We start from the raw sequence: 26,144 nt of genomic DNA, 5'->3' as shown, positions 1-26,144 counted from the left end.
GAATACTAATATTACTGTTTAGTTTGTTTTTATTGGTATCCATCTGATATGACTCGGTACTTGTACATCCCGTCGTTGTGTTATTGTATTGCTAATATGTGTTGTCTATATGCCTTTTGGTGTTTTTTGATATATATGACATGGCTCTGTACTTATTCATCCCGTTATTGTGCTATTGTAGAGAACATTTTGTATTCTTGTTTCATTTTTGCCAATGTGCTTTGTCTTTATGCCTGTTGCACAAGATATATTAATTTTGTACAAATTATAGTTTATGCAAATTGAATCTTTTTGCGATTTTCCTTTCTCACTTTTTAATGCGAATAGTGAAGCCTTATGATTAAGAGAATATTAGAAAATGTATATATGTTTCTTTTATATATATGACGTGGCTCCGTACTTATACATCCCGTCATTGTGTTTTTGCACTTTGTAAATTTGTGTATGATTGTCTTTAATTTTTGCTAATAATCTTATTCTATACGCCATTTTGTGCTTCTTTAACACATATTTGTTGGTTTTATTATGATTAAGATTATAACACAACTTTGACTGATGTACCCTTAATTTTGACAATTTACTTATTATGTCTGTTTGTTTTGTTCACACATCGTTTTCAATATTGTGAAATTTGATGCGACTGTCATACACGTGACAGGTTTAGTTAGATATAAAACCAGGGTTGAGCCACCAGGTTTAATGTCTGTACAAAGTCAGGAATATGATAATTGTTATCCATTCGTTTTATGTGTTTGAGCTTTTGATTTTGGCGTTCGATTAGGGACTTTCCTTTTTGAATTTTCCTCGGAATACAGTAATTTTGTGATTTTACATTTTTAATAACATTAAGAACTAACTTTGCTGCCAGTTTTCCTTTTATACTTCCTTTCTGTTTCGAACACGATGAATTATACTCCTTCCTTATTTTACGTCGCTCAAATTTCAAAAATCCTCCTCTGGTCTTTAACATATGATTGTACAACCAAACTCCTCTTTCACCTTCTCTTTTTGGGAAGAAACAACCACATACAATATGTCTCAGACGTAAACCGTAGGCTTCAAATATTACAAGAAAGAGACAGAGTCCATAGATACAACCTTTAAAATAAAATAGTAAAGATACATAAGTTTCGAATTCGCATATTAAATGATATAACCTACAGCATACGGAATATGCAAACATGGTTGATTTATCTAATATCTAATATTGAATTTATACTAAACATCGTGTTCTTTAGTTAGAAACAACTAGGAAGACAACGAGGGACAAACAAAACCCAATGTGGGATCGTATAAACCACTTATTCGGTTTGCAAGAACTTATAAATATTCAAAGTCACACTTTCAATCCACCATTTTCTTCATCAGAAAATTGCTGTTCAAAGTCATGATTATGACAGTTGTCATCTATTCGTGTGATGTGTTTGAGCTTTTGATTTTGTCATTTGAGTACAGACATTCCGTTTTGAATTTTCCACAGAGTTCGTTTTTTTTTTTATTTTAGTTTTTTACGTACATTCCCAAATATATCTATAAGGTAAGCTACATAATTATGTCCACTGAACTTCGAAATGATTTGGAGTAAGGTGCAAACTAAACATTATTCAGGAAAAAAACTCAGTTCATAATAAAGCTATCCATTATGTATCTGGTGTACTGACATGGTAAAAATTATTACAAAAAAACGTGCATTTCTGAAAGCTTTACAAAAATTAACACATTACATAATTGTCACATAAGAATATTTTAAATCACTGTGTTTTCTTAACTTAGTAAGGTACTAAGATTATGTTGAATTTACAGTAGTTAACTGATCTGATTTCATAAATTCTATTTACAAAAAGAGTTCACACGCTGAAATGTTAGCCTGCTTTACTTATCATGATTGAACTCGTGTTGAAAGTCTGTGATATGAAAGTACAAAAACTAAACATTATCAATGGCCAATTTGAATGAGGTCAAGGTCAAAGAAGCCAACCAGACCGAAATGTTAACATAACAATCATACAACAGTTAGCATTTCACTAAAAGCTTTGATCCATCGATCTATAAACTATGTAAAAAGGTATAGGTATGACAAACCCTGCTTGTCACACAAATACACCTAACAATCATTCCATACACAATATGTTGATTTCCTATTTTTATAGCTGGGTTTCTCCGTGATTGGTTATATTTTCTCCAAACTTTTCATCAAACCAATGTTTTGTTTTTCCTTTTTGCAAACTACCTAATTTCTATAAGCTTCGTCATCGTGTCATGTACAAATGAGATCTGATAAAGCATGTAATAATCAAGTACATCGTACAATAACTGATGAAACATGAAAATCAGGTGAAGGTCGAGTGACATTTACCAGACAGACATGAATGTCTAACTAGCAATCCGTACACAAAATATAGGTAACTGATAGCTTAATACTTCTGAAATAAGCAACATGACAACTTAAACTTAACACTTATCATTGATCCATGAAATGCTGTTGACGCTATCTGAAGGACTTGAAGGACTCACAAGGCTTCAAATATCAAATACAATCATACTATTACTAATTATACATGAGTTTTGCGCAAGACATAACAGTTTTTTTTTTCAAGCAGCCGCTGAACAATGAAAATGGATGACAGGCAGATACGTTGAATCATACGCCTCTGCGTACAAGGTATAAAGCACACAGGTCTTCTACAATCTTAAATATATAGCTTTAAACATACAGTTTACACAACCACCGCATAGTAATCCCTTTGTCTCCATGTTGCAACCCTCGCAAGCGAGACAAAACAAATACTGAGGGAAACGCATTAACTCCAAAAGGAAGCTAAACTAGTGCGACTACAGGGTAAATATACATGTAAGCAAAAAAATTTACAAAAATAGCCAACGTTGCGAACTTACATTAACACCTGTCTTGTACATAATATAAAAAGAAGATGTGATATGATTGCCAATCATAAGACTAGTATTACATATTAGATCAAACTGACACTCTTAGAAAAGCACATTCTTTCAAATACCTGTAAAACAGTGTTATTGATCTTTTTGTTCATTTGCAAGATAAATACTATCGGTAGTTTGTTGTATTTCGTTCGTTCAATTATATGCAAGTCTTCTAAAATGGAAAATGCTGTATACTTGCCTATTTCATCATATACTGCCCATTCTGGTTCATATGGTGTTGGAAGGCACGGTGTTGTGTCAAGTTTAACCCCAGCCTGAGCAAGCGGGTCGAACATACTAATCATAGCTCTATACATGTCTGCCATAGCACCTCTCCCTTGTACATGCATCTTCAAGTGTGGTGGGACTACAACACACAACGCATTTAAAATAAATCTCCACTTTCAAAGTATTCAATTTTTAAACGCACATAAAACAACATAAAGCTACCATACAATTTTTGCACCACTTTGACCTTTATTCCTTTTAGTAAGTTTTTGTCTTTTCTAAAATGTCAATGATAAGTAAAAAAAACAAATCTTGACACCTTCCCTTATAACCAGACTTATACAGTAGGTTAGTGTATGTTTAGATCAAAGTTGAAATGAGCAAAGTATCTTCATTACTAGTATAGTAAAAAGTTATTATAATTTATACGTATCTTGGTATTATAAAGTTATTATGATGAGTACCTGAATACCACTTAAATGACTTTACCTGTATTGTTTGTTTTGAGCATCAAATGTTTTTTCAGCATTGTTAACAACCACCATAAACCATAATCCGACATCAGATAAAACGCAGCATGGCACCCTGCTATGAATAACATAAAAATTCCTTTGGCCATTTTGCTCCTCTCTGATCTTACCAGTTTTATGGAGGCTAAAAATTTAAGTGGATTATGAAATTTTTTAAAGACTTTTATGTCTCATGGTGATAAGAAACAATTAAATTGTTGTGAAAAGTGTATCAAATAACAAGCTCAATTTGTCACTGCTTGGTTGTATATCCTTTTCCTTTACAATTTAGTTGTCGGATTGTATTTATTTTTATTAGATTTGACCTATTCTTCTTTTTATGCAGTACTATATAATCATTTGGAGCATTTATGTTACTTTGTTTAGATACATTGAAGACGGTTAAGTACGAAATTAAATTTATATATTCGTCACATATATACATGGTAATACATGAGCTTTAAGGAAATTCATGTGATCAAACATATAAAACATCATCAATATAATAACAGTGATTAGCAAGCAAAACTATAATTCAGCAAAATGAAGGCAAAAATTTATGCACATTGCTTTTTAATTGGGTTTACTGCTACACTACATGACTGTGATTCCACCAGAGTTATCACTGACCCTCTAGTACTATAATGTCAGTGCACACAACACAACACCTGTTTCTTGTTTGGAAAGAAAAACATATGCAAAAAAAACAACATTTAAAACATACTTGAAGAAACATATTTTCCTTTCTCTTTCCTGGTCATTGGGTATATACTTTCTTTTCCCATTTGTTTTCTACGTTGATCAACTTCTTGTACCTTGAACGTTAAGTAATAGTTATCAAACTTATCGCTGTTCAAATATTTCTGTCTGTATAGAACTGCTCTGAAACAAAAGGCAGTTTAAATATGATAAAATGTGTGCCAAATAATCATTATGGTATTAAATGGATATTTTTCAAGCAATTTTAAAGGTAAAATCCAACCAAACAATTTATATGTCGAAAGAGTGAAGTTTAATGGAGATTTCTGACTGATTCATTAGAATAAAATTGATATATCCCTTTCAAAGAAAATAATGCTGAGACTATAAAATTATTTTTATAAAATTTAATCTTTGAAATTTTCTTATACATATATTGATTGCTCATATCTATTGGTTTACCAAGATTTGCCAATTTAAACTTAAAATGTTGATGGAACAATCAGCAGGAATTATTTTATTAGATTAGTAGGACATACACTCATCATTGGTCCCAAGCCTAAAGTTGTGTACGCCGGACACACGTTCCGTCTACAAAAGACTCACCAGTGACCCTCGAATCAAATAAGTTAAAAAGCTCAATAAAGTACTAAGTTGTTGCCAAATACTGCTGAGATACTTGACTCTTTCTCATAAGTAACAAGTCAAGATACTTTATCACGAATTTAAAGGGGCACTAGCTACGAGATATATAAAAAATCTAAAGTTTGATTTTTTTTGTTCAATCAATAATGAAAGTGAAATAGTGAAATAACAATTCGCTTTTTGCAGCCAAAAAGGGCCAATTTTGTCAAATTCCGCGAAGAAACATTGATAATTAGTTATTCACTTGCAAGTGAATGAGTCGACCTCTTTAAATCCGTATTCATGTGAACTTCAATTTAACCCCTAGCTAGAGATTGACAACGCATGCATTGTACGTGTACTGGTTATTTAAAGAAAAAGAATGTCAACAATGAAAGGGAAACTACTGTAAATCATTTGATTACTAATTCGATCTGAGGTCAAATCGATAGTTAATTAGATGGCGTCTGGACTAAAATACACACGAAACGAACCTATATATTATCTACCCCATGCTCTGTAAACTGTTTATTTTAGACTTTTGATAGTTTGGATAAATGTTTTACATTGTTATAAATCAAATATGAGAATTTGAGTCAAATCGGTGACCATGAATTTGACAGCCAGTGCCCCTTTAAAAAATTAGAGTATTTATATTTTAACAAGTTCGTTTAATTTCACCATCATAAGGGTATATACAACTGTGTATGTTATTGGCCATAACTGATTTTATATATATAAATTTGCATTCAAATAGCATAATAAAAAAAAAACATTACTGTTGCAAGAATTACTAGTAATAAGACAATTAAAACATAGATTGTCGACGCCTGTCGTCTCCAAAAATTATACACTTGCGAAATCCAATGTTATTAAAAATCACTCTGAGGTAATATAAAAATATAAGGTGCACAATCTTATGCCCGAAAAAACGATATATTTACGCTAAGGGAACTCATATCTGGAATTAAGTTTTTAATAAGTGGTGTGGGAAAATGACTCATAATGAGTGAGTTGTCATAAATTTGTCATTCTTACACAAAAAGTGACATTCATCTATTTTCACATGAAATGAACAGAATTTATGACGATTTCGATATATCAATCACTTAATTGTGTTCTATCAATTGATATGTTTTTGTTCAAAAAGTTCAAATTTGAAACACAAGTATACTTCTTAAATAGATTATGCATTTAAAGTATGTCTGTAGTTCTTTTTTGTGCAAAATAAGAGCAATAAGGTTCTGAAGTGTTGTTTAAACTCTATATGATATTTCATAAATGAGAAAATCAAAAAAAATCAACTTACTTGATAAATACAAATATAATGGTAAATAACATGACATTTGTCATCACTGACATAAATTCAGAAAAGCTGCCAAGTCTTTCCTTCACCTCATTCATAATATCTTTTCTGACTTGTGTGTATGATTTGGACTGTGTCATATTAAATTCATAGTGGTAATTTATAGTGACATTAAAGTAGAACATCATCTTGATATCAAATATAGCAGACTTCACAGCTGTAATAAAAAGATGGATCTGCTGAGTACTTATAATAAATCGTAAAATGAGCAAACAAGTTTGTTGATGTATGTATTTGTCTGCGCAACACAGAACTGTAATCTCGTATTACAGTAGTATGGGTGTCCTCAGCTATCCTAGATTGTGACATACTGTAAACCAGTTATTTTCGCGGATACTTTATTTCGCGTTTTACCCTTTCTTGACCACTTCGCGGCTATTTAATTTCGTAATTATCTGATTTACTTGATGAAGTTTATTAAGGAAAGATCAAAGATTGACATATTCGCGACGATTTATATTCGCGTTAATTTTCTACTCGCGAAAGTCGCGAAAATAAATCGCTCGCGAAAATAAGTTGGTTTACAGTACTATCGACGATGGTCTACGTTATCCTTAAACACTAAGTTCTACTGAATACTCTCACCACAGATATCAGGATTGAACTTTTGAACGCAAAACGCGAAGTTCATCTATAAAAGACTCATCGATCACATTCGAATAAAAAAAAAAAGTTAAAAAGGCCAAATAAAGAACGTATTTGAAGAGCATTGAGGACCCAAAATTTTCAGAAGTTTTGCCAATTACAGTTAAGGTAATGTATTCCTTGGGTATCCTTAGTATTTGAAAATTTCAGAGTGGTGTTGACAGTTTATTTATAATTATGACCATATAACAATAATAATTCATGTCAACACCGAAGTGCTGACTACTGGAACGGTGATACCCCCGAGCAGAAAAACTCAACCATCTGTGGTATCGACCCAGTTGTGGTAAATAAACTCATCTTAAAACAAGGATAGTTGTTTTGTACGCCATTGAATGTTTCAAACTTTGGTGACTATATTAAACGCATCTATCACATCGACCTTAAGAGAATACAATAGATTCAGTTAACATGGTTAAGTCTGCTTCATACTTTGACTCGTATCTTGAACTTGTCAATGATGGCTGATTATGGTTTTCTAGAAATAATGTCTTCGAGAGTTGACAGAAACACTATGTCATAGATGACCACGGCTATGTTTCAATTATTCGTAGACTCGTTTTGCTTTGCAAAATAAGTTACGAGGCATGGTCAGTGACAACCACATTTTTGTCCTAACATGTCAGTAGCCTTTTCACTGTCTATATTGCTGCTGCTGATACTGGAACATTTGACTAGTTGTTTGTCCTTCAAACATTATAAAATATGGCATTTTTCTAAGGTAAGTTTATCTATCCGCCATGATTGATTTTTTTTTCTTATACAAATTTCAATATAATTTCTTTTGTCAAAGGATACAAAAATTAAATGCATGGACACCAAGCCTTATTTTGGATACATTTAAGTGATAAAATAAAGTACTTACGTTTTACAATTTTGTCAACAACTACGTTTTTAATCCAGGATGCAATAATACAAAGCAAGTCTGTGACTGAAAAAAAAGAACGAAACAGTGTATGTATTCTTCAGATTGATTCAAAATGTCAATTGGTGTTTAGCTTGAAAACAGAAAGGGACTAAAAAAATTTAGTCCTCAACACAATACATTTATTTGTTGAGAGCCAAAAAAAGTCAACCAAGTAAAGCAAACCTTCTCTTCAATTTTTATTTTTGAGTTTGATTTATGCATTTTATAAACCAGATAATGTGAGCAAAAGTTAAAATATAACCTTCAAGGCTTATAAAAATGTAAAATGTAGTGATACTTACTTTTGCAGATATAGCAAACATAGCTAACAGCCTTTACAACATGGCAAATAAATCCAAAAATACCCAAAGCATCTCTTAAATAGAAAAAAAACAAAGTCACAATAGCACCGTGGACAACATCATCATATCATTACATATACATATAAGGTTTAATTATTTCATATGAAATTATATTCTATTAAGTCTTCCGGGTGGTCGATATAAAAATTACTAATATTCTGTTCTAGAAGATGTAAAAAATCTTACATTTAATCCTGGCAAAAACATTCTCAGCGTATTAACATAACTGCTAGTTGGTCTACTTAATTTTCTTTACATTCGTCGTCATTAGAATGCATTTGTTGGACAGTCATTCAGCTTTCCCATCGGTTTACATTGTAAATAGTTATCAAATGTAGTTCTTCCTTTGTGCAAACGAGGCAGGCTTTATGAGTTCTGATGGACAAAAATGAGTTCCTTACTTGATCATGTTATATATATGTATATACTTTCTAAACATATTTATAACATCTAATTGTAAAACGCGAAATTGTATTTATGTTCTAACGTGTGAAACTCGCAAGTTGCAATATGTTGGTGAAAACGAAACACCATTTAACATCCGACTGAATAACCATCGGTCATTTTATACAAAAGAAAGAAACTGCCCAATCACAAAACATTTTTATAGAGAAGGGCATGATTAAGAAAACGTCACAAATCATGGAGAACAAACAAAATTGGGAACCACAGGGATAACAAAAGTAGGAGAGAGATTTTGGGTGCACCAGTTATTAATTCTTGAACTTGATTGACTCAATCAGAGATACGAGAAAAGATTTTATAAACAAATCAAAATAATGATTTTGAAATCATACAATGATAGAATATCAATAGATATGTTAAACTTTAATAAATCTTTCTGTAGTTTAAGCTATAAAAATATGGTTTTGTCAGACATCCGATTTCACCTAAGTCCTTGATAGATGCACACGCCTGATGAACTAGTTCGTCTAGCGAAACTTTGCGTATAATTATTCAAATAGTTATCAAAGGTACCAGGATTATAACTTAGTACGCTAGACGCGCGTTTCGTCTACATAAGACTCATCAGTGACGCTAATATCAAAATATTTATAAAGCCAAACTAGTAAAAAGCTGAAGAGCATTGAGGATCCGAAATTCCAAAAAGTTGTGCCAAATACGGCTAAGGTAATATATGCCAGGAATAAGAAAATCCTTAGTTTTTTGAAAAATTCAAAAATTGTAAACAGGAAATTTTAAAAATGACCACATTATTGATATTCATGTCAACATCGAAGTGTTGACTACTGGGCTGGTGATACCCTCGGGGACGAAACATCCACCAGCAGTGGCATCGACCCAGTGGTGTAAATAGTTATCAAAGGTACCAGGATTATAATTTAGTACGCCAGACGCGCGTTTCGTCTACATAAGACTCATCAGTGACGCTCATATCAAAATATTTATAAAGCCAAACAAGTAAAAAGTTGAAGAGCATTGAGGATCTAAAATTCCAAAAAGTTGTGCCAAATACGGTTGAATCTAATAGAACTTCTCAATGTATCAACTACTTTAATATAACGTGTTTAGGTTATATTCTTAGAAACACAGCTTACATGGTATACGTGACCTAAAACGTTGAAGTGCATTGAGGATCCAAAATTCCAAAAAGTTGTGCCAAATACGGCTAAATCTAATAGAACTTCTCAATGTATCAATTAATTTATATATAACGTGTTTAAGTTATACTCTTAGATACACAGCTTACATGGTGTTTGTGACCTAAATTTTAAGCCTGGTACCTTTAATGAGTTTTTTAAATCCCTGGGTAGATGCCACTGCTGGTGGATATCACGACAGGTGATGTAGGCATAGCAGGAGACAATCACCTTGTCCCTTGTCGATACACCCGGTCTTACTCTTTCCTCTGAATCCCTCATTTTTTTGTTTTGTTATCTTAATTTTCTCTATTTATTTCCGAGATGTAATTATTGGTAAACTGCTTGTTGCGGTCAAGTGAAAAACCTTTTATTAAGTCATATTAACAAAGAATCCCTGTTTGATTAATAAAATATTCTAGAGCTTCAATGACTGTTGTAAAACGATTTAAGCATATGATATTGATTGGTCAGTTCATGGAATTAGAAGTCGACATAACGTCAACTGAAACTTCTTTCAATATCTATCAAACACCATTGTCGACAGACTTTACTTTTAGGTCTTGAAACTCCATTCATTCAAAGGTGTGTTTTTTGTGTTAGTGGCTATTTGTGTTGAGCTTCTGAAAATTTGTAGTGTTTATTGTATTTTGTATTATATTAACCAATCAGACAATACTTTTATCATATTGTTCTAATTAGCTAGAAGATCATCATTTGTCTTTCCAAATACAACCTTCAAGACAAGATCGTACTGATGCAGTGTGATTACAATTAACTGCTTATCATTACAGCTTGGATCCTCGAAAATTGCTACCGTATTTTAGTTATACACATTCAATGAGCATAATAGAATAAAACAATGCAGGAGAAGTGGAAACGAATTAGAAAGCCACAGACGATTGTTTACTGCGCCAGTATTAAAGGAGTTGCCAAATATTTATACTTTGCAAATTACAACAACTATAAATGCTAAGTAAAATAACAACACTTGAATTGTCTACTCTGTTTATGTATTCATTATTCTAGTTCACAGAAACCGTCATTAACATATTGTAACGTAGGAAGAAATTATTTTTTTAACAGACTTTCGGTATTTCTATGGGAACCAACAATGATCCATAACTTGTCAATTTTCTATATACGAGGCAAATTTTATAAACGAGTTATGCAAAACAAAATTTAAAAAACTGTTTTAACTTTTAATTTAACTTTCCGCTATATGGATTGTGTCCTTTCATTTATTAATTTAAATTTGTGTGACTATGCTGGCTATATTTATCCAAAATGAAATTGAAATAAAAAATAAAAAAAGATACCAGAGATATGTGTCTTGACATAATCTAGAAATAATACCAATCGTCTGTTGAGAACTAAAAGAGATGTTTTCAAATTTACCACTGTTTTTTTTTCTCTCCTTTTATGTGTAGCAACTCTTGATCAAGGCATACACATGAGTTTATATATCTTCCAGTAGATACGATAACCAATGGATTCCACTTTCATGATTTCCTTGATTGAGATTTACTGCTAACAATAAAACAAATAAATCCTCTAAGGGTTCCAAATGGTAAAGTCAAAGTTATCATCTTGAAAATTTTACGGACACCTTACCGTTCTGAAATTTCTGTGACTGGTATATATGATGAGTTTATTCGTGCTAAAGCATATATCCATTTTGTCTTCTTTTCATATTTTGTTACATGACTAACGGCGACTCATCACTTAATTTGAACTTGCAATGTGTTATGCGATTAGTTTGTACTAGGACAACAGGAACTTCATACCCTTCGGGAGCTGCGAACCTGAGTTCACTCATTGTTTAGGACGGGTAAGTATTGCTCGTTTTTTTGTTTTAATTGTAGTGTTCTGTCATTTGTCTTTTTGGTTATGTTGATGTTTGATACTATTGGACTTTTTGATTGTCTCCTTTGTATATATATTCTCTCAACTTTCTAAGACATACCATAAGGTTATTTGTGTATATTAGACTCCGTTCACACTAGGACATTTTTATCGATTTAAACTAGACCGCTTCACTTTAGATCGATTTAAGGGCTAATGTGAACGCATTGGATCGATCTTCAATCGGTCTAAACTAAAACACCAAAAGAGGTAGTTTAGTTTGAATCGATCTAAAGTAAACCGATCTTTCTTCAGATGTGAACGCAGAGATCGGTTTAAACTAGTACGATTGAATCGAAAATAACGTATGCGCATGTATAGCGGCAAAACTATCTCAGAGGTTCGTTGTTTAACCCATATGTCTCTGTTAAAAGACCTTTAAAACAAACTGTAAACATATTGTCTTCGCCATTGCATAGATTTGCGAAATCTGTGTCTTCTTTTCGTATGTTGATTTTTGTTCTTTGCAGGAACCGCAGTATTTCCGGCGTCGTGTTGTAACTTCGTTGCTACAGTTATTTTTTTCAAAATTAAAGAAAACTGCAATAACACCAGTATCAAAATTTTAAATTGTGATTCAAGAGAAACAATAACTTTATCCAATTTTTTTTCCAAATGTGTGTATCAGTGTATCAGCACATGAATTTGATAAATCAGTTCTATTTAAACACAGTGTTTACAGTTTTACGGGCAAAAAGGTTAGATCGATTGCGTTTTAGTTGTAGTGTGAACGCAGTGGTTCATATTAGACCGATACAGATCGTTATGATTAAAGATAATGTGAACGCAAACTGGTTTTATTTAGATCGATTCAAATTAGATCGATAAAAAAAAATACTAGTGAGAACAGGGTCTTACCTGTTAAGTGTAAACTACACAAGCCCCCTTAAAGAACTGAAATATTTGCTGAATAGACTTGCTCAGGGCTGCAACAAATTTGCGGCAAACAAAAAGTTTGCTGGAAAACAGATAATAAGGTTTCGCAAGTTTGTAGAAACACCAAGTTTTGCAGTTAGATTGCAAAAAGTAAAATGACAAAAATACCAACCTTCGAGGAAAATTCTAAACGGAAAATCCCCTAAATAAATGGCCAAATCAAAAGCACAGACGAAAATATTAATGTTTGCCGTAAGCTTCATTTGGATGGTAAATTGTTTGGTGTGAACTTACGGCAATGTTTGTTGCTAGTGTGCTACAAAAGTTTCTACAAGGTCTTTTTCGGTAAGGGGTCAGTCCATGAAAGCTTGCTGTTTAGATTTTATATTCAGGAGAACCATTTAAGCTACCTCACTAGCAATGGTACGTCTGGTCATGTAACTGTCACCGGTCATGTAACTGTTCACCAATACCTATATAAATGTTTCAATGTGATGCTTGTACTATCATATTGCAGTGAAATAATTGATCTGAAATTCTTATCACGTACTTGCATCTCGTAAAAGCAGTTTCAAATGCTTTATTACATCTCCTGAAAGGTTGACCCATTTTCTCGTTACATGTATTTACAATGTTTCCAAGCCATTTTAACGCCCTGCCTAGCACAGCAGCTACAAAAAATAAGCATGTATCAAGTTTGTTATGTCACAAATGAAAATTCAACATGGAAACGATCAATTTTGTATTTCATTTTGACACCTCCTTAATTTCACAATTGTGTCTGTTCCTACTCAACATGCCTTTATTTTCCAATGGCAATCAAACTTTTAAAAACAACCTTCATTCCAATCGACCTACCTTTCAGAACATACCTTTCGTATTAATTACCAAATTTATCTTGTTCTGGATATGCATGAGAGTCTTGAGGAGATTTGAACTTGACGAATTTGAATTTTCTAAGAAACTTGAATAATTGTACAAATTTAAAGGACAGGTACCATTACAAATGTCATCTTTACTTCAAATGGGTCATTTTTTAAAACAAATACTTAAATTTCAAATCGCATTCAGTGTAAGTTAGCCTTACTTAACGTATTGAGATTGACTAAAATACTTTTCTCTCATGCTTACCTATTTCTGTGATAGCTGACTGCAGTGCTGTAAATGCCTTCCGTATCAGAGCCGCAAACTGTTTTAGAGCATCCATTAACTTGTTTATCATATTGATTACACCTATGAAAAAAACCGTTGTATGGAGTAATGAAAATGTTTCATTTGAATAAATTTCAATGAAAGTTGCATCTGGATAGAAATCAGTACCATTTGTTTTTCTTAATATTCGAAATAGCCGAACATATGAAAATGAGATTTGTTTAGTTCAAAATAGTTTGTTTCGTATGAACAAAATTTCTGGAATGTATGTACTGTAATGAAGAAAATCTTTTTGTTTGACATAGTTCTAACTAGATTACCTGCCATTGGAGAAAACGCTGCTTCAATAACTTCCTTTGTTTGATTGAATGCCATTTCCTGGCCACATGTTGAACTGTCAGACATAACAAGTACATTTTTGTTGAAGTTCTGTACAGGATGGTTCATAACAAGTACAACAGCATACATTAACAAAAATGTTCTACCTTTACCTGTAATTTAATAAAGTTAGAGGGAACTAACAACATAACTAGACATTTGAATATTAAACAAGCTCTCATTTCGATCGCAGTAAAAATTGTCCAACAAAAGTATTGTTTTAGGAATGACTTATGATTACATTATGTTTTTGTTGCAATTCAGGGTTCTGTTGTTTCGTTGTTTTTTTTCTTATAGTTGATGTGTTTTCCTCGGTTTTTTTTTGTAACCCGGATTTGTTTCTCTTAATCGTCTTATGACTTTTAAACAGCGGTGTACTACTGTTGCCTTTTTTCTTATATGGGAAAGGGTGGGATTATTGAAAAATCAGATAATCAAACTATATAAGATGATAAAAGAATCATTATGGTGTTTTTTTTTGCGCTATAGAATATTTGTGGTCTAGTTTGTATTCTTGCGACAAATTAATATAACGTGGGAAAGTGAAAGATCTGTCGTGATTCTAATGCGATTGGCTAGATCGTTAGTAATCTTGCAAGATAGATTACAAAAAATTCTTGATAAATCTTGCAAGTTATCAGACAACATGCTGATAGCATGAATAGTCTTTGATCTAAATCGATAATATAAAGACAGAAGAAAATATAGAAGACACAGTTTAATTACATCAATTTCATAAAATAGGTTTATGCAAGGTATGAAAAAGAAGAAATATAGTATGTGCAAATATAAGCATGTTAATTACATCCATTTCACAAAATAGGTAAACGCAAAGATGAAAATAGTCTAAGAGGAATATGTATTATATGCAAATAGAGCTAGACACATTCAAATTGAACAGCTTGACGAACATGTTAAGTTCTATTTTCCCACTTACTTGTGAAGAACTGTGGGATCATTAGTAAAACCATTAATCTTGTCTGCGACGTAAAAGCAAGTCCTAATGTTAGTACAGCACCAAGAAATGTACATACTAATGATGACGTCAGAGGTGTAAATTTTATTTGAAATACCATGATCAAGTATAATATAATCGTTACTAACACACCAAAAATGAATCCTGCAATTAAAAAAGTTGAAATAGATTTATAAAATTCGAACAATGTCAATTTAAGGGCGTGTTTGTTTTTATTCTATTTAGCGTCAATTAAAATTTACAAAATCTACAAGCTAATCCAGGGAACATCCAATCTTGATGCCGAGTTTCCATATCGAAATTGCTGTGTTGAAAAAATATTTGAAACAAACAACTTATCAGTCTAAATATACTTTTAAAATCGAAAAAAAAAATAAGGATAGACATTTACGCAACACAGTTCAAATTTTCCCTTCAATTTTTCAGTTTTTATTTTGAAATTTTTATTTACAGTTTTTTCATTTTTATCTCGAACATCAAAAACCAGCAAGGTGACACAAAGCAAAAAAAAAACAACAGCTCTAATTTAAAATCATGACAAAACAAAACAAAAAATAACAGCTCTACTTTAAAATCATGACAAAACAAAAAAAAGAAAATACTTATTATATAATTTAAAACGGAAAATCCGTTATCAAATGGAAATATCAAAAACTCAAACACATCAAACGAATGGATAACAACTGTCCTAGTCCTGATTTGGAACAGGCATTTTCTTATGCAGAAAAATCAAAATGGTGGATAAAACCTGGTTTTATAGCTAGCATTATCTCTCACTTGTATGACAGTCGCATACAATTCCATTAGATTAACAGCGAAGTGTGAACAAAACAAACAGACATAATAGGTTAAAATGTCAAAAAAAGGGGTACAACAGTCGGATTTACAACGATTTTTCTGAAAAGTCTTGAAGAAAGTCTTCAAATTCGTGTGAACGGTGGAATTGTATTCATATTTTTAGAGCAAAGATATTTACTGTTTCGGTTCTTGAACATACTCTGCTTTCAAGTATTTGGCTTTGAGCGTTCCAGACGAAGGTAAATCAAGAAAAGCGCATCAGGTTCATGAAATGATTTAACGTGTCGTTCTAACTTATAAATTTACTACTGTAAGCATGAAAACAAAAATCAGAACACATAAAACCGTCTCGAATGACAAATGATACGCCGTAAGTTCTATTTTCAGTCAACTGTAAATTACAACAGAAGTTTATCTTATCATTTTGAAATGGTTTTACATGTTCTGTATTGATATTGTTATTCCGTTTTATATAAATTCAGGTAACAGGGCAGTTAAACCGATGCTTAAATCTTTCAAGTTTATTCAGAAGCCAAAACAAAAGTAACACACCCTGATGGAATCGCGCGTGCTCCTGCGAGACAGGGTACGTCGGCAGTAAAGACATCTTCTACTATTCATTCGTCACTGTTTTAGAAGCAACTTTCCCAAATTTATTACAAAAAAAGTTGGAGGCCGTACCGTATGGTTACCTGTAGCTGTTAATTTCTGTGTTGCTTAGTCTCTTGTGGAGAGTTGTCTCATTGTCAATCATACCACATTATATTTTTTATATGAATGAGATTAAAGCAAAAGTGGTCGATTTCAGTCCTAATGCAATTACTGAACTAAAATGTTTAGTATATATTTTATAACATAAGCTTCCAATTCAATAGACAGGAAAAGGATAAAATACTCTTTATACTGACCAAGAACATTTTTGAATACGTCATTCTCATATGTTCCATTAAAGAATATTCTTTTAATGCAGTTATCTGGTACTTCTGGTCGTTTGATTTTACCAAGAACACAACAGGGTGTAAATATTTCACAACAGGCAGTTCTAAGGGACGACATGAATCCAGCATAACATTCTTCTGTCCTAAAATAGGAATAAAGGGAGAGAAATTAATATGGTTGAAAATAAAAACCAGGAAGATATCATGCCTATAATTCAGTGCACCAGAGTCGGACGTTCGTTTCGTCAAGTTGAAACTCGTCTGTGGTGCTCAAATCACGTTTAGGGTTTGAGAAATGTCTTTTGATTCACGTGGAATAACTGTCAAAGAAAGAGTTGGGATCAAAAAATATTTATGGAAGAAAATAACTTGTTGGATACCTTAACTGGAAAGTTATTGACATTCACGAGCATCCGCATAATCAAAAACCTGATTAGCTTTAATATGATTAATATGAAAAAATATGTTTCAATTACATGTATTGATAAATTATTCAAGAACATAAAATACCGACTGTCTTAGTTAAAACAAATATATGTCTCTTTTCTTTATTTAAAGATATAAATTCCGAAATTAAATGAAATCCAATTGTGCCATATATAGGCCTCTTTAACCCCGTCACATCCTTGTGTGTCTGTCCCAAGTCAGGAGCCTGTAATTCATTGGATGGGGTTGATTACTTTAATTCTGTTTTCGTTTCTAGTTTTGTCATAAATAACGATGTTGACTTCTCCGTTTGAATTGTTTCACAAAACTTGTAATGAAGGGGTCTTTTATAACTGACCAAACAGTATGTCACTATTGGTTTTACTCATTGTTGAAGGACCTAAGGTGAACTATTATTGTCAGATTAAATCCACGTTTATTGGACTCTGGTTAAATGATTTTTTTCTTTGGCAGTCGTACCATAATCATCGCCAATCTATGAATTGTTATTGGTCGAGGTAGTTTTTGATGAAGTTGAACTTGAAACTTAGTACACATGTTCCCTATGATATGATTTTCTAATTTTATAAATGCCAAATTAGAGATTTTACCCCATTTTCACGGTCAACTGAACATAGAAAATGATAACTTGCGGATGGGGCATCCGTGTACTATGGACACATTCTTGTTGTTGTTTGTTAGGCGGCTTAAAGCTAGGTTAACACTGCCGATCAGATCAACTCGATCAAGCCCGTTGAAGCCAAATTACATGATCGGGAGACTGGTCTGACTCAATCGACAAGAATGTTCGGGATAGTCTACCTCGCTCGTCATCGATCGAGAGTTTTTGACATGTCAAAAACATTCGAGTACGGATCGAGAAGTAAGTCACTCGAGAAGAGATCGAGAATTCGTCGAGTAGTGGTCGAATTGATCGGGAAAGGATCGTATAGAGATCGAGTTTGGTCGGAATACAATAACTTTACCGATCACTACTCGATCATTTCGAACTGTGCTCGACTAAGGTTCGATCATTTCAAGATTAACTCGACCAATGCCCGATCGCTTCAAGATCACTGCGACTTGTATATTTATTTTATCCCAGACCAAATTGACCAATACCCGATCTCATTGCGACCACATTCGACCATTCTTCGATCTCTACTCGGCCATACACGAGAACACATGACTGCTTCGCGATTCTGTAAAAGTGTGTGCAGATCTGATTCACTATTATAACTTTGCCTCCGCAAAGTATGTTGGCAACATTATTTCTAAATGTACAACAAATCCTCCAATAACAGTACGTACGTGTCTTTACTTTTGCAAGGAGAGGTAACATTTTAAAAGAGAGGCAAAAAACACCACAGGAACAATCAAACTCAAAGGTCGAAAACAAACCGACACAGCCATAGCAAAAACGGTAACCGACGAGAAGAAAAACAGCAGTCAACATAACATAGAAAACTAAAAACTTAGCTACACGTAACCCAACAAAACCTGGGATGATCTCATATGTTCCGGAAGGGTAGAAAATCCTGCAATTTTGGCACTGGCGAATATTGTAGTAATCGTGCAATAATACTCATTGTTAGACTGCTGATGACTAAGTAATCTTTCAAAGTTGGTTTATAAGAACATCAAGATTATATTTTACCTGTTTTATGGGCTATTTTCTGATTTGTCTGTCCGTATTTTCCATTTGTCCAGAAATGTTTGTAGCATAAAGAAAAAAGATGTGGTACAATTGCTAATGAGACAGCTCTTCACAGATACAACACCAAATGACACAGAAATTATCAATAACAACAATAGGTCACCAAAGAGTCATTTTCTTTTCATTCGAACTTTTTGACGCAATTTCACACAAAAATGAGACGAAAGACAAAAAAAAATTTTTATTTGGTGCCAATTTCTTTTTTACAGTAATGATACTAACTGTTCAGCGAGCACATGTTTTGATCATTTGTTTCTAACATACTTTTGCAAGTTTGCTTAATCTTTGACAAGCTATACACTCGCTGCAAATGCGTTTGTCTTTCGTCGTTTGTTAGTTCAAATGATGCATTTCTTTCTAGCTTATTATCTAAACGTGTTCTTGCTTGTCAAAACATTGTCTAAAATTGCTCAAAATTTCAATCCCCTCTAACCAAACGATGCATTTGTTTCTACTTCTGTAACGTTTAACAAACTATAACAAACGGCACACAACGTTCACCAAACTTTGGTTAGAAAGAAATGCACTCTTGATCTTTTGATATGCAAAGTTGTAAACTGTTCCAGAAAAGGTATCAGTCCAGTCAAATTTTGGGGAAATATGTGACATCTTTGCCCTCTTTTTGCAATATTTTTTTGGCAATTACATACAGGTTGTTGCCCTACAGCAAAAAGAAAAACAAATTTCTTTAACCATTCAACTACTGGATATGAAATCTATGTAAAAATACTGATTACATACTTATGCAAATATATTTGATAAACAGTACGCTTTATTTGTAAGAAATCAAGGAAATGGGGATGGTAAAGTTAATGTATATTGCATTCTAACATAAGTACTAATCCAGACGTGACAAATCTCATTTTGTGGTTTCATTTCCAAAACAGAGCAATAAAACTACCATTACATATGATATCAGTGTCCACTATGAGGAAGTTTTTATAAGCATTTGCTTTGGTTCCTTTTTGTTGAGTTAGTGGTCTCTCATACTTCCCACACAGTGGTCGTCGTGTCAGCCACTGCCTCACCTAGATTTCTCGGCGCCCGTTGCTGTTTACACCATTTTGTTCGTCTTCTATACACTCTACAAACTCCGTCTCAGCTATTTATCTGTCTCTCTAAGCTCTTACCACTTGCCCCATCAGATGCACCTTGCCCACAAATCCAATTGCTTTATTTCTATGTAGATATTTTAAATGTATGATTTTACTCGGACCTTCTACTGAATATTACCAAATAAACACAGAATGTGTCCATGGGACATTAATAATGCCCCAGCTATCATATATAACATTATAAAGTGTCATGTTTGCATTTTGGACGTATGTGCATACTGACGTTCAAGGGTGACAATTAATGTCCGCTCCGAAGCGGCGGGGAATAAAAAAAAATCGGACGTTTTTTTACTAAAAATGTGCATACCCGACCAATTCCCGATTATCCCTACGACCCACATACGATCAGGTCGATCTGGTCTGGTAGAGATCAGGCTGAGATCGTGAATAGATGATTTGATCTAGCTAGTCGAGTAAAGATCGTGTAAAGATCGTGAATTGATCTTAATCATCGAATAAGTATTTATTTTGTTGTCGGGATGGAGTCTTGATGACGTCTTTAACTTAAGGAGTGATTGGTCGAGTTAAGGTCGTGTACAGTCGGATGGCGGTCGGGTAGAAGTCGTAAATAGGACCGATCAAGAATTTGGTTGAGCTTGGTCGTGGAAATTTGGACAATCGGGATCATCAAGTTGATCTGATCGGCAGTGTGAACCTAGCTTAAGCATATCTCCTTGAATTTACGAAAAATTGTTCATTTTTCTTTAAAGGGGAATTACTCCTTATGCGGTCAATTGACCATTTTGGTCATATTTGACTTATTTGTATATCATACTTTGCTGTCAGAACATTATTGCTGTTTACAAATTATCTCTATCTATAATAATATTCAAAATAATAACCAAAAACAACAAAATTTCCTTAAATTTACTAATTCAGAGGCAGCAACCTAACAATAGTTTGTCTGATTCGTCTGAAAATTTCAAGACAAATATATCTTAACCTGATGAATATGTTTATCTGTGTCAAATTTGCTCTAAACACTTCAGAGATATAAGCAAAAAAACTGCATTTTACCCCTATGTTCTTTTTTTTTAGCTATGTCTGCCATGTTGGTTGGCAGGTGGGTTCATCGGACACATTTTTTTAAACTAGATACCCTTATAATGATTTTGACCAAATTTGGTTGAATTTGTCTAAGAAGTTTCAAGAGGAGAAGATTGGTAAAAATTTACAAAAAATTGTTAAAAATTACTATAACGGATAATAACTCCTTAAGGGGTCAACTGACCATTTTGGTCATGCTGACTTATTTGTAGACCGTACTTTGCTGAACATCGACAACGACGGACAACGGACGCAAAAAGATGAGAAAAGTTCACTTGGCCCATTGGGCCATTTGAGCTCAAAAAACAATAAAAAAGAGCTCAAATTCTAAATAGGGTTTTATAATGCCATGATATCAACTCTTTTGTTTGCCTTTCATGTTATCTCGTTCTGACACTATGTTTTTTTTCTTATTTCAACATTTTGCATATTCGTACTTCATTGCCATATTGAAAGACACGTGCGTTTGACAAAATAATTTAATATCAAATTAGGAAAATCGTAGAAAATTCAGAAATCATACCAAAACATTTAAAAAGAGCCCAAATTCTAGATTAAGATTTAAGCTTCTGACATAATGATATCAACTTTTTTTGTGGCCTTTCACGGTTGTCGAGCTTTAAAAGACCGTAACTATTGTTTTGTAATCCGGATAAAACCACGTGGATAAAACTCTCGCAAATTCGGCGAAAGATGTCTTTTTTAGTATGACTTTTATTTAAAAGACACAAGTTTAATATTGCAAACATCTTTTTCAAAAGATCATTAAAAGAAACCCCAAGAACCCTTTCACATGGAAGAGTAGTTTCTACTTGTCTTGGTTTAACTTTTTATCCTCCTTTAAATTTTTCTCAAGGAAGGTGACGTTGTACATTTTGATGACCGATAAATATGGATAAATACAAGGCCCTAAATAATCATAAATAAAACATGAATTTCGTCTTATTCTTATCTGTGTATTACTTATCATACTTCGGAACTTTACAGACGAGGAATTAATGATTCGTCGGAGTCCCGATTGATCTCGAGCCGAGATTCCCGATGTCACATAAAATGATATAACATATGATATTGTTGACGGAGTATCTTAAGGCGAAGTGTACGTAATTGCACGCCTCTAGCGGAATACGGGATTAAAAACGTTCGTCGTTAGTTACGCAAGTTATCTCCCTTACTCCAAGAAAGGACACACGAAGAAACTACTTTCTGCGGTCTATAATGAATCCAACAAGCACGCCTGTGCTGTCTTAAACCTCATAGAAATTATCTAAATAACTCCAATTAGAAATCACAGCATTCTGTACGTTGTTCTGTGTGCAGCCTGACTTAAAAACACTGTTTTTTTTTGTTGTTTTTTTTAGACGCGTAGGAGAAGGCATTTCGCGTTTATGATATCAACAGAAAGAAAAAACGCCTCACAGCAAAATTATAAACAAATAAACAAATAAACATGTAACAATTTTTCTTCTATTGATATCAAATTAATTAAAATGAAACCTTACCCAACAATATTGTTTTAAAAAGCCGTAGCCTTGAACGAAAAACACAGTACTCAACGTAAAGTTTTATAATAGGTTACAAATAATTAATGAAAGACGTGTGAATTTAATTGTTTAATTAAAAAGACGTTGAAATGTTCGTATTTTGTGCAATTGAAAATTTAAGGACATGATTTATATTCATATAAGAAATCAGACGATACCAAGAGAATAATTTGACCACTAGTGCAAAACTTACCAGTCGGAAGAACAAAGACGGAAAACAAACAAAAAATAAACAAATTATGCCCCAAAAATTACTCAGTAACTTAAAGTTTGTCTCACTCTAACATTTATCTTAAAATAAGTAAAAATTATGTCATTCAACTCCCAGTTTTCAACTTTTTCTACATGTGCAGAAAATAAACAGGTGTCTTCTATTCCGTCCGCAATTTATGGGAAAACTAAATCTAAATTTAGAACCATATTGAAATTGAAAGTACACATGTAAGATAAAATATAACGTCATTTCTTCTTTCACAAATTCCAATTTCGAAGAGATATATAGCGAAATCTGTTTTATTTTATTGTGCCTGTGTGCATCATTCAAAATAAGAAAATGTAATTTTGAAGTATCAAGTCTCAATTCAAGATTATGAATGAATAGAATATATAATAACGGGGGGGGGGGGGGGGGGGGGCGGTAGGACCTTTATCGGAACTCCGAGATCGGGTGTTTTTAAGCTCGGGATTTCGGGATTGACCCTTTCGGGATCCGGGAATTCTATTTCCGAATTTCGGGTAGTCGGAATTTAATTTTTTTTTTAATTCGGGATCTCGCCGGATTTCGTGTTTTTAAGCCAGGGATTTCGGGATCTGGATCCCTCCTTCCCTCCTCCCTCTATTATGGTTAAAGAAAAGAGGTCAGGAAAGTTTTGTGATACTTGTAACTGCAATTTAATATTTAGTGGAATGAGAGGTGAAATGTGTTCAGACTATTACATTTCGATTCTTTTTTAAATTTAACCAAAGTTTACTGCAAGGGGTGTTTAACGACCTCGATGATTATCCATGATGGTCTCGCACTCGGTCAGCTCTAGGTTTTCACCTAGTTCATAATCATACAAGAATTGAGAAGCCTGTGTTTTACTAGTCTTATAATATGAAACTTTGGAGTTCATATAATTTACATTCAACGTTTTTTATCGAATATTTCAAGGCTTTTTCAATCGATTGGATAAAATGAATGGATTGCCGCCCCTATTTCAAACTTAAGTCCTATAAACTGACTGGTATTCGAATTTGTTAAAAGAAATAATTGGTATCTCTATTGATTCAATACCGTAATGCCGAAAAACAATCATTTGTTTCCGCGAATTCTGAACAGCTAGAAATATATTCCCAAGTTTCAATTTGAGTGACTCGAATAATTCAAGCCCTTTGCATGTCCGATTTTCTCCCACACGACTGAGAAATGTAGCATTCGTACATCAGCTGAATAATACGGCTGAATTATTCGGGTTACAATTTGTGTAAATCCCGAATGCACATAAAAGTAAAGGTTCAGCCCGACTTTCGGAAATGTACTGTTGTAGATTTCAGATTGATTTCCAGAAATAAAAATCATACAAAAATGTTTCACGCAAATATTCGTCTTCAGACGTGTAAAGTTATACAACGGTTACTAGCCGGTCTGGATTGTGATAAAAAGAAGCGCATGCAATTTATAAAATATATAATGTCGTGGCTCAGGGATGTGTTGAATTATAGAGATGCTTTATGCGGCACAAAGATAAGATTAATTTACCCAAATGTACTAAGAATTACCACGCAACTTAAATTTATTTAACTATTGGTTTGTTATCCTGTGCCAGACAGATGGCTGATATTCTGAGAAGAGACCTTGATGAAATGAAGTTTTATGGGAACAAAGATTTTGAAAACACGTCGCAGTGTTTAGATTTTAACAAAAAATAAGGCACCAAGGTCGAAAATAGTTCTAGTTCGTAATGAAGAAAATGTCAACCGTTTTCTAGCTTGGAGATCTCCGCACGCACCCGAATATAATAGACAAATACAATACAATAGTACACAAAACGTAACATAAAGAACTAAAGACCGAGCAACACGAACTCCAACAAAACGGTATACATTTCATACAAGTATAGGACTATATGAAGCGTCGTAACTGTTGCGGCGACGTCAATAACGTTGTCGTTTTTTTGTTTTTTTACACTCAAGATTCAACTTTAACAGGGTATAGCTTGAAAAGTAGCACGGTTGCTAAGGACTTTCTTTGCACCAATCGATTCCTCAGACATTTTAGAATCGTCTCATAAATTTAAAAAAAAATCGATTGTCTAATATGATAGAAAATCTTGGAAATGTAACAATTCCTGCCGAATTTCACGATTTTCCCTATATATCCTTTGTAATTTTGGTGTATGATGCTGTTAACTTCAACAGCTCGTATCTCAAAAACGAAAACGGTTACCCCCTTTTTTTATTTTATTTTCCGATTTATTTTTACAAGCAGAATCTACATGTAAAATTAAAAAAAAATCCATTGTGTAGTTTAATTACGTACACTTCGCCTTAAGGATCAGTATTGAGGATCAGATGTCTAAAATCATGACGGTTAACTTATTGTAAACTAAAGTGTTTCAACATTCCGAAGGCGGCACAAGTTCTAGCTAGTCGGTACCCCTATTTTTCGCTTTCCCTGAAACCGTTTCTAATGCTACTCAGTTCCCAATATGATTTCATAAAGAATGTGTGTGGATTGTGGATTGAGTCCGACTCCAAACTTTCATTGATCAGAGGATCGAGGTAGTAGCGGAAAAGGGAGGGGGCAGGACGTTGGAACCCCCCCCCCCTTTTTGACTATGATAATTATGCATTTGGAGGGTACACTTTAGTTGGAACACACCTCCATTATCCTGGGTTTGGAACCCCCTTTAAAAAATTGGTTGGCAGGGTAAGGGGTTGGTGCGTTGTGGGTGGGTCTCATTGGGGTCTAAGCGTGACGCGGGATTGCCCGATTTTTTGCAGTGATTTTTTGTAAGCGTGACACGTGAAAGTCAAATTATTGTGTCGGGAAAACGGGAAATGAGGTCTAGCGGGACCCGGGAAATAACAAAAAAAATAGAAATTGCTTAAGTGTATAGTGTAAGCGGGATACGGGAATCGGACAAAACAGTAAGCGGGATCCGGGATCGAAAACTCCCCAATGAGACCCCCTTGTGGCAGATATTTATGATTACAGCCTGTAGGCAACTGATTTCTTACCATTTCGTTTTCGGGGGCAATCCCATGTGCAGCCGAACTGCATTTTCTTTTAATCGTGATAGCCTGTTCAAGGCTATTTTGACCTTGATCGCTTTGATGATAATCGACAGTGGATCTGCCATTTTTTGGCATAGTCTCTATGACGTCACTTTTCGTTCTACATGACGTTATT

General features: G+C 33.5%; 1 protein-coding gene across 1 annotated transcript in view; it reads right to left on the bottom strand.

Annotated features, from left to right (window-relative positions):
* The window catches only part of LOC143073174 (DC-STAMP domain-containing protein 2-like), a 31,642-nt gene extending 5,498 nt beyond the window's left edge, over positions 1–26,144 (bottom strand). Inside the window, exons 1-13 of the mRNA XM_076248515.1 lie at positions 25,973–26,144; positions 16,872–17,044; positions 15,127–15,309; positions 14,132–14,302; positions 13,791–13,892; positions 13,210–13,330; positions 8,218–8,291; positions 7,874–7,939; positions 6,307–6,520; positions 4,399–4,556; positions 3,655–3,819; positions 3,137–3,304; positions 858–1,098 (exon numbers count right to left, since the gene is read on the bottom strand). Of these exons, the coding sequence (XP_076104630.1) occupies positions 858–1,098; positions 3,137–3,304; positions 3,655–3,819; positions 4,399–4,556; positions 6,307–6,520; positions 7,874–7,939; positions 8,218–8,291; positions 13,210–13,330; positions 13,791–13,892; positions 14,132–14,302; positions 15,127–15,309; positions 16,872–17,044; positions 25,973–26,094 (1,958 nt within the window). The 5' untranslated portion in view covers positions 26,095–26,144. The remainder of the gene's footprint in view (positions 1–857; positions 1,099–3,136; positions 3,305–3,654; positions 3,820–4,398; positions 4,557–6,306; positions 6,521–7,873; positions 7,940–8,217; positions 8,292–13,209; positions 13,331–13,790; positions 13,893–14,131; positions 14,303–15,126; positions 15,310–16,871; positions 17,045–25,972) is intronic.

Source organism: Mytilus galloprovincialis, chromosome 4 (genome assembly GCF_965363235.1).
Source record: "Mytilus galloprovincialis chromosome 4, xbMytGall1.hap1.1, whole genome shotgun sequence".
NCBI lineage: Eukaryota > Metazoa > Mollusca > Bivalvia > Mytilida > Mytilidae > Mytilus > Mytilus galloprovincialis.
This window is presented reverse-complemented; position numbering and strand designations above follow the sequence as displayed.